The 10,152-nt window shown below is 26.6% G+C and overlaps 2 protein-coding genes across 2 annotated transcripts; both read left to right on the top strand.

The window, feature by feature from the left end:
* Positions 1 to 606: 606 nt before the first annotated feature.
* Positions 607 to 3,772, top strand: LOC145848723 (general vesicular transport factor p115-like). The gene has a single exon (XM_082954003.1). The coding sequence runs from the start codon at positions 625 to 627 to the stop codon at positions 3,295 to 3,297; it is 2,673 nt and encodes an 890-aa protein (XP_082810129.1). The 5' UTR covers positions 607 to 624; the 3' UTR covers positions 3,298 to 3,772.
* Positions 3,773 to 5,020: 1,248 nt separating this feature from the next.
* Positions 5,021 to 9,950, top strand: LOC145848724 (60S ribosome subunit biogenesis protein NIP7 homolog; the record flags this gene model as incomplete). Its single annotated transcript, XM_082954004.1, has 4 exons — positions 5,021 to 5,076; positions 7,178 to 7,187; positions 7,588 to 7,803; positions 9,810 to 9,950. Coding segments are annotated over exons 1-4 (423 nt in total), but the record flags the coding sequence as incomplete, so codon positions are not given.
* Between the last annotated feature and the right edge of the window lie 202 nt (positions 9,951 to 10,152).

Here is a 10,152-nt window from a genome sequence, read left to right as displayed (position 1 = left end):
AGCAGCATATAATCTTTGAAAAAAATTTTATTATTAACTTACGATTCAGACACCACAACAATTGATATAGGTATTATGACTCATATGGCATGTTATAGCAATGCCAAGGCTTCAAAGCAGTCTTTGAAGGAACTTGAAAATAATAATCAGAATACTTTTTATTATTCACTAAAAGCATATGAACAAAGTTTTGAGTAATGTTAGTAATTTTGAACTGTTAAAACCATATTTTTATCTTAAAATTTACCTTTTAAACTAACAAGAAAATGCTGGAATAATTTAGAATACCTATAATAAAACAAAAATTCTAAAATTTATTTTATAAATTTAAGTCACTTTGATTATATCTATTACAAAATGTTTTATTTATTTCATAAAAATTTAAAACCTAATTTAAATAAGTATTGTATATTTCAGCATATAACAAAAAAAAACAGGCAATACAATCACAACACTGAATTTCTAAACTTGAAAAAAATGTTTGTTGTTAGATTATAGTATATTACTTTTAGTCATTAGTTTTAAAACTAAATGTTTTTTTAAGTCTCATTATTAGCATTTATAAAAATTTATGTTTAAAATGTGTTTTCTTCAATTGCAGTTAAATTTAAGTACTTTTTTGAAATGAACTACTTCAAGTCATTTGTAAGTGCTTCTGAGGAATCAGGACCGTCAGAAACTGAAATAGTAGAAAAATTGTGTAACCGTGTTGAATCTTCAACTTTACTAGAAGACAGAAGAGATGCTGTAAGAGGCCTAAAGTCTCTTTCAAAAAAATTCAGAAGAATAGTGGGTGTGCAAGCATTAGATTTAATTGGTAAAGTTCTTACGGAAAGTGGAGCACAAGATGATATGTTGACATTGACACTGGACTGTTTGTGTAATCTAATGATAGTAGATGATATAAGTGAAGAAGAAGATGAGGAAGAACAACTTGCTCTTGCTAAATCATTTGTTGAAAAGTTTATTCTTGAAAAAACTAATGTAGTAAGTGTGATTGAACAAGTTGAAAATCCAGAATTTTCAGTTAGATGGGGTGCTATTAGACTTCTTACAGTTTTACTTCGTACCAAACCAGTGGAAGTACAACAAATTGTTTTAGAAACACCAATGGGAGTTCATAATATAATGGACCTTTTAAATGACAAAAGGGAGGTTATTAGAAATGATGCAATTTTAGCTTTAGTTGAAGTTACTAAAAGTAATGCAAATATACAAACAATTGTAGGTTTCAACAACGGCTTTGATGAATCATTCAAAATAATGCACAATGAAGGTCTTAGTGATGGTGGAGTGGTGGTAACTGACTGTTTATTTTTACTTATTAATCTGCTTAAAAATAATGATAAAAATCAGAAATGGTTTAAAGAAAGCTCTTTCATTCAACATTTAAATGCCTTCTTTCAGTTAGAGCCTGATAGTATTTGGCCACCACAAAAGAAAATCAACATTTTAATGATGCTAAAAGTAGTAAGAACTTTAGTTTCTCCTTCAAACACATCTAGTATCATATCATCTTGCCAAATAGCAATGCAACATTGTCAATTACTTCAAAAGCTTACAGACCTGCTTATGGCTACAGGTGTACCAACAGAAGTTCTTACTGAAACTATCAGCACTGTATCAGAAATTATTCGTGGATGTCCTGAAAATCAAAGTTATTTTTCAGGAATAATGGCACCTTGGGACCCTCCAAGGGCAGCACTAGTTGTATTACTTATGTCAATGGTAAATAATCAACAACCTTTTAAACTTCGATGTTCTGTTTTGTACTGCTTTCAATGCTTTTTACACAAAAATATAAATGAACAGAGCAACATTGTAAACACACTGCTACCTGCTTCAGTTGCACCAGAAGAATTATCTGTTGGCCAACTTCTATGCAGTGGGTTATTTGTACAAGCTGACCCTCTTTCTAACTGGTTAGCTGCAACAGCTTTGTGTCATTCATTAAAACTAAATGAGTCTGCAAAAATCCAGCTATTACGAGTGCAACTTGCCACATCACCAGGAGCTCCACCAGTAACTTTGCTAAGACAAGTGACTAATATTGTGCTCTCCAGTCCAAATCTCCAAACTAAAGTAGGACTTCTTAGCTTTTTGTGTGGTTGGCTTCACAACTGTCCAAATGCTGTTGAAAGTTTGCTGGCTGATAGCACAGCTGTACCTTTTTTACTAAGTCAGATTGCTGAGAACAGAAATGAGTCAGATGTTATGTTAAGAGGAGTTTGTGCTCTTCTGCTAGGTATTTGTATTTTAAACAACAACAAAAGTGTACCTCAGTACACTAAAGAATCTTTAATAGAAACTGTTATTGCAAGAATAGGTATTGAAAGATTTCAAAATACTGTTAGTGCAGTTACTCAAGAAGATAGATATACAAAAGCCATGCAAAATACAGAACCCTATAGTGAATTTAAGTTGCCTGATGACCTTTTGCTAGATCATTCATTTGTCAAACTTTATAAGCAGTTGGAGCATCCTATAACCAACATTGTTGCAAATTTAGATGAAATTCGCAAAGAAGAAGAACAGAAAGCTGCCATTCAAGCTCATGATGCAATTGTAGAGGATTACAAAAAATTAATTAGAGAACAAGACGACCGCCTGAAAGAGTTAACCAAAAAATGTGGTGAGCTAGAAACTGATCTTACTGAAAAGACTGGCCATATTACCTCCCAAAGCTCTGAAATTCAGCAACTGAAAGATCAGTATAATGTGATAAAATTAACTTCAGTCGGAGCATCTGGTGATGAGAAAGTACAACAAATGCAGGAAATTTTGCAACTAAAATCAGAAGCTGAAAATCAAATTGAATCTCAAAAATCTCTTATCCAAGAGCTTAAAGAAAAATTAACTTTGCAAGCTGCTGACATTGAAAAGGAAAAAGAAAACAACAAAGATGTTGCAAGTGATGCTTTGCTTGCAGAAAAAGTTGCAATGCAAAACAAAATTCAAGAACTAGAAAGTCAACTTGCTTTGGCAGAAGGTGCAAAAAATACTCTCTCAACTGAGAACCTAGCACTTAAAGATCAGCTTAAATCAGCAACTGATAAAGCAAATGCTGACCAACTTGCACTCAATGCTCAAATGTTGAAGTTCAAAGAAGTAGAAGATCAGAATGATACTATTAAAAAAGAGCAAGAAGACTTGTTAGTGCTTCTTTCAGAGCAAGACACAAAGATAGGAGAGTATAAGCAACAGTTGAGGAAGCTGGGAATTGAAGTTTCTGATGATGAGGATGATGATGACGATGATGAATTAGAAGAAAACGGACATATCACTGATTCTGAATAACACGTTTTCCTAAAAATTTTTTACATAATAATTTAACTATTTAAAACTACATAACTTTTGCTGTCTATTGCTACTTTAAATTTTTAAACTAATATTTTGTATTCTGTACATTTAATTTTTAAAACAAGCTTTTAATTTTCTTCTAATGTATACAAGTATGAAATTAATGCAAAAAAAATTATACATTTTATTATTTTTGTACATTTTTGATAGATTTTCTTCAACATAATTTCTGAATAGAAAAAAACTTTTTTGTTTTTGCTTTATAATTTTAAAGTTTTAATGGTTTAAAGAAAATTATTTCAAACTAAGTTTTATAAAACAATTTGTTTTTATTATATAAACAGTCTACATCTTTGAATAATTTATTTTATTATTTTGAATTTATGACCAAACTAAAATCTAAATTTTGCCAATTGTAGGCAAAGGTTTGTATATATGCCACCAGTATTTTAATTACAAAGAATAACAAGCTATAAACTTGGCAACTTAAAAAACTCAATTTATATAAAACTTATAGCTTCTGTAAAAATGAGTTTACTTTCTTTTAACTACTTGAAAAGTTATATTTATTATTGTTTATGACATATAAAACTGTTTAACTGTTTTCGTCATTTACATTGATATCTTAACATATTTATTATTTATATAAAATATTAATTTTTTTATAAGTAAAAGTCTAAAAATTATTAAAAACATCTAAAAACAAGAACAAAAGTACTATAATTGAAGATTTTATGCTAATTTTTCTTTTTAAAATTTGTTAGTTTTTTTTTTGTATAGATAATCGTTAATTTTATAAAAACTATTTAGATATATTGTTAAAATTAAGATTTTCAGTTTTTAGTTTAAAATTGTATTCCTAGGGTTTTTAATTTATCAGTTTAAATAATTTACGAGAATAATTTTGTAAGTTTGTAAATATTAATTTCTGTACACTAATAATATTACAGTAAATTTTAAGTACTTAAAGTTTTCTAAATGTTCTTGAAGTATTTTACATCATTTTATTTATTTTTTAATTGCAAATGTTGTAGTTTAACATGTAAGCATAAAAAAAAGTCTTTTTATGTATTTAAACAGGGTTGCAAAAAAAACCTGGAGTTTGAGAAATTTTGAAAAAAAAACCTAGAATTTTGAATAAAAATAAATAAAAAACCTGGAATTTTAAGCAACTTTTACATTTTAAGTAGTACAGTTTCGATTTGACACAAAAAATCTATCTAATAGATAAAGAAATTTTGTCATCATCAAATTATTTTTTATTAAAAACACCTCAAAAAAAGCTTTAAGATATCTTTTTAATGTTGTTATACTATATAACACAGTTTTTAACCTTAAACTTAATTTTAAACTGTAATAGACTCTTTAACACGTATTTTTGAAACCTGGAAGAAATTTTGAAAACCTGGAGAAAATTTACTAAAAACATTCGGCAACCCTGTTAAAAGCATCAAACCAGAATATAGTATAATCAAGCAATTGTATTTTTAACTGTTTAGAATAAATGTGTAGCTGCAAAGAAATAGTTGGGCACAGTTTATTTAACTGATTATCTTAATAAGTTGTATTTATTTTTGAACTATTCATGTTAAAAAAATTTATACTCATTTTTTAGTTTTTGTGTCCTTTTTTAATTATTGTGCAATTTTTTATAAATTTTTGATTGTTACCGAATCTTGTTCAAAACTGTTATTATTTTTTACAGAAGATATAATAAAACATGCGTCCGTTAACACAGCAGGAAACTAAGGTCCTCTTTCAAAAACTTGACAAATAGTAAGTTGATGAATTGGTACTAAATGAGGGTTTTTAATATTTTATATATTCATTTTTTCTGCCTGGCACACATTTAAAATTTTTATAATATTTAAGTACTGATCAATTCAAAGGTTGCTATATACTGAGACTTACTCAGCCTAGTTTGAATAATTTGAAAATCTCAGGCAGGTTTGGTTTCTTATTTTGAGAAACTACGGCTAGTTTAAAACTTTTTGCAAATTTGCTAATTTCTTGTAGCATTTTAAAAGACGTAGAAAAACATTTATTTTTAAATATTCTGTATTTTTTGTATTCATTTTATTTTTTACTATTTCAAGCTTGTTAATTTAGCAATGTTGATTTTTACTACTTAGTAAAATTTTCTGCCTTGCAAATAGTTCTACTTAAATAGTACAATGTTGTTTTTAACAGTCTTTTCCATGAAATGTGAATGTATATACACATAGTTCTGCTCTTAGTGATTTAAAAATAAAAAGGAAGTATATACAAGCGAAATAATTTTGCACAGTGAATGTCTAGAAAAACTATGCACAGTAAATCAATGATAAAACTTTTGTGCTTAGTATATAACTTAATTTCAACTTAAATATATTTAAAATTATTTGTTTAAGGTTTGGTTTTCCTTATATCTGCATGACATCTTAAAGTTTGATAAATATGAAAAATAGACCAATACTGATTATCCATACATTTCATTGTTTACCTTAAATATTTCCTTTTCATACTTTAATATATTATATGCACACTAGCTTTTAAGATAATTTCACCAAAACACAATTTTTATAGTTTGAACTTGAACTCAGGCTGATTTTTTTTTGCATTTAAGAGTAGCAACCCTGCAATTGAAAATAGTGTTCTTATTGAAATCCCAATACCATAGTTTATTGTAAAGTATGTTAAAATGTATGATTTTTGACTTGTCTCTTTGATTTGTATTATAACAAATATAATATTCTAAAAGTTATTATTAGATTTTTTTTTACGAATTAAACTTTTTAAAATATTGCGAGTTTTACTTATGACTTGACTTTTTTTATACTGTTTTAATTAAAGCTTTAAGCAATTTTTTTAAATTTAATTGTTAGTAAGTCAGCATTATGTTGTACATACATACTAATACTTAGCAGTAAAATATTTGTTAAACTTTGTACTTAATCATTTTTTACCTTAGATAGTTTTCATGCTTGAGCAATAAGTATAATAAGCAAAAAAGAAGCTTTTAAAAAACTATTTATTATTTACAAAAATTATATTAATCCTACTACGCCTGTGTTACTAATATTTTTTATTTTAGTTTTATAAAGGTTTAACAAAATTAACAAAATTATTTCAGTTTTAGTTAATAAAACAATATATAAAACAATTACCAGTGTTTGTAATTGAAAGAAAAATTGGTATGTCAAACCAATTGAAAAGTTATTTTAAAGATATATTTATTTAACAGAAAAAAGTATATCATATAAAATATTTAAACTTGTACGTTTAAGTCACCAAATTTTAATCATTTAAAATAATTCAAAAATTAAACTATTACTTTATTAAAAAACAAAATTAAACTAAAATGAAATTAAAATTTGTTTTCAAGCTACGAAACAACTTTTGGCTATACAGTCTGAATTGAACAAGATCGATTTAGAAAACTATAAGCTTGAGATATATGCGATTTAGAAACTAAAGATAAGGTATGATGATCAGTTTCCACCTTTAAATAATAAGATGAAAAACACTTAATTTAAGAACCAGCTGCAATCAAAACAAGTAGTTAGAATCGATATAGTAGTCGTAGATTTTCTAACTAATAACCCTTCCTAAATAGTCTAAATTTTCAAAAAGTTTAAAAATATACTAACCTTAGCTGACCTAATTTTTCTAACTAGTCTATGTTAACCTGAATGAGTTGAAACCAACCAAATAAATCATGTGACAAAAACTTTTTAAATAAGTATTCAGACACAAGAATATTTTTCTTGCTTAGATAAATATATCTTTAAAATAACTTTTCAATTGGTCTGACATACAATTTTTCTTTTAATTACAAACACTGGTAATTGTTTTATATATTGGTTTTATTAACTAAAACTGAAATAAAAAATATTAGTATTAAAGGCGTAGTAGGATTAATAAAACAAAAAAAAGTTAAACCATGCTAAGTTAGTCATTAGAAGTTTGAAGAGAAAAATAACAAAATAGTTATAATAATAAAAATAATAATAATAATAAAAAACGTAATAGGTGAGAAAAGATCAACTAAGAAAAGTATCAAGTAAAAAATTAAAGAAAATATATTTGTTTAGAGTTTAATTTTAGCTCTGAGTATTTGCTTTGTATGTATCTAGAAATTATAAAATAAAAAGTCTACCTTTATTTATAGAATTTTTTAATCTATAATTTTCTTTATTTCGCTTTAACTTAAACAGTTTAAGTTTTATTCTATTGAGAAATGTTAATTAAAGCTGATAAAACGTTTGAAAAACATTAACTTATAATAACCAAACAGCATCGGCGGAGCACATAGAAAAGTTGATAAACAGACCGGATGAAAGCTACTGCTTTAGACTTCACAAGGAGAGAGTCTTCTATGTTTCGGAAAAATTGATGAAAGTCGCCGCTTCCACTTCACACAACAATCTCGAGTCTCTTGGTGTTTGTTTTGGGAAATTCACCAAAAGCAAGAAGTTTATGCTTAATATCACTGCGCTTCCATACCTTTCAGAATATTCGCAGGTTTATTTGCTTTTGCACTGTACTCTTTGTGAACTATGTGAATTAATTCAAAGTTAAATGAGATTATATATTTTGTGTAACTTTTACCAATTCTTTTTCTTTTTCAAAGTTTTTAAAAGCTTCTATCAAGAAAAAAAAGTAGTTTAAAAAAGTTAGTAATTCAAATTTACATAATTTATTGTTTAATAATATTTTTTACTTTTAAATTTAATTAAATGTTCATTGTTGTGCCATAAAAGTTTTGCTTCGCTGGTCAGTTTAAAGTTATTGAAACGGTTTTAAGTTTCTGAAACAACACTTTGTTATCTCTGTAGCTTAAAATTTTAAGAACCATGTAGTCGACGGTATTTTTTTTAGTATATGTCTTAGTTTTAAAGGTTTTAAACGATTTTTTTGTAGTTTTCAAAATAACAATTCATACATTTTTTATCTATTTAAAACTTATTGACTTGTGTAAGTCTTAAGCTTTATAATTTTTTTACTAGTTATACTTGAGTTTTTCTTTGTAATTTTAGAAAATAATCATAAAATGATAGCTCTTAGTATAAAATAATGAACTACTTGTCAAATAAAAGTTTAAGAAAACGTATAAATAATTGTCTGCTTTGTTACTAGGTCAGTCGTAATAAATATGATTAGTCGAGTAATTATAGTTGATTATATTAAACTTAATGATTTATTTTAATGATTTTACATTTAAACGTGTATAAGTTATTCTTCATTTTCTACCACAGATACAATTTAAATTATTTCTGTTTTAGTTTATATGTTTTGTACTCCATTGTCATCTGTTAGAAATTATTGCTAACAAAATTTTTGTAGTACGTACTTGCTTTAGCGTTTGCTGTCAACTGTTTATTTGATGTTTATTTAATTAAATATTATACCAAAATTAACACGCTTTATTTTATTAAGTAAACACGCTTTTATTCAAAAAGTTAAAATTTTTTTTTTTGAATTAATTAAAGCTTAACAAAAAATGTATTATTTGTGAGTTTGTATATTTACAATTGTTTCACGCTTACACGAAGATACAGGAAAATAAACGATTTATTTTGTTCTTCACCACCAACTCCAGAATATTTTGTGTAAGTTTCAAATTACGGCCCCTTTACAAGTCACGCCCCCCTCCTTTTGGACCCAAGGGGGCCATCCTACCTACTTTGGAAAACCTTGATTTAGATATAAGCTCCTTATAAATTGCAGCTCTCTATAAATTAGATGGTAGTTTTCTATTGTATAGCTAAACATTACATTAATATGTAAATTTAGTGTCTATAAGGAATTATTTGAAGAATTTTTCAAATACACTGGGGATATTGTTAATGTACGCACCCGTATAAGGTACGCATTAAACATTAAAAAAATCATAATTTTGACTTAATGATGTTTTATTTAAACAAATGAAATTAAGCGAACGAAAACATGATCTTAAAATGGTTTATGTATATATAACGTAGTATAATCTAGTAACTCTGATAAACTAGAATGGATCATAGATGTGTATTGATCTTATCTTAAAAGTCTCCATCATATAAAGAAAAATGCCTTATGTGAAATATCATTAAAGTAATTTTTTATTTTCACTAAAGTATTTATCTAAGTGAAATTCTATGCCATTTATATTCGATAGTTTTAATGAATGTAATTGCTTTAATATTTGATAAAGTTTATAAAAATACGAAGCAACTACTGTAACTATTATTAGACGTTGTTTTACTTAATTAAATCACTAAGTTTTATTTATTAAGTATGTAAATTAAAATTACTGAGTTTAACAATTGAACTGATATCAAAAAAAATTGTTGTTAATTTTATGTGCAATTATATCACATGTAATTAGAAAGAAGTGTTCTTGACTTTACATTGAATTTTTCTACAGTTTATATATATATAACAATACTTAAATTTTTTGATCAGTTTAAATCGTGGTTATAAAACCAACTAGCTAGTATACTGACTTTATTTTAATATTACATTATATCAAAACTAAATATACTTTCCAGTTCAGCATAACAGTGAAGCAGTCAGCAGAGCAGAGGTTCACCTTCGGAAATCACGTTTTGAAATCTGATATGGCCAGAATTACTGACGGTTGCCCTAGAAACCAGGGAGTAGTTGTCAGAAACCACAACAACATTGCTCTTGTTAGTTTTGTTTTCATAAGTGGTTATAGTGCTTTTATAAAGCGTTTATTTTGCTACGTTTTTTGCATTAAATAAAAGTAAATAGTACAAAATCTACAATAAATATTTACGGATAAGGGTTTTTTAAGCTTTCTCAGCTCAGGTAACTAGCTTTGAATTACACTTTACATATTAAAATAGTTTATTTTTATAAAATTTTTAT

The sequence above is a fragment of the Thalia democratica genome, unplaced genomic scaffold (assembly GCF_965202585.1).
Source record: "Thalia democratica unplaced genomic scaffold, ktThaDemo2.hap1.1 HAP1_SCAFFOLD_1627, whole genome shotgun sequence".
NCBI classification, from domain to species: domain Eukaryota; kingdom Metazoa; phylum Chordata; class Thaliacea; order Salpida; family Salpidae; genus Thalia; species Thalia democratica.
The sequence above is the reverse complement of the archived record's forward strand: the minus strand, read 5'-3'. Positions and strand labels throughout refer to the sequence as shown.

What these genes read in the sequence shown, in the direction of transcription:
- LOC145848723 (XM_082954003.1), top strand. Translation starts at nt 625, where the DNA reads ATGAACTACTTCAAGTCATTTGTAAGTGCTTCTGAGGAATCAGGACCG.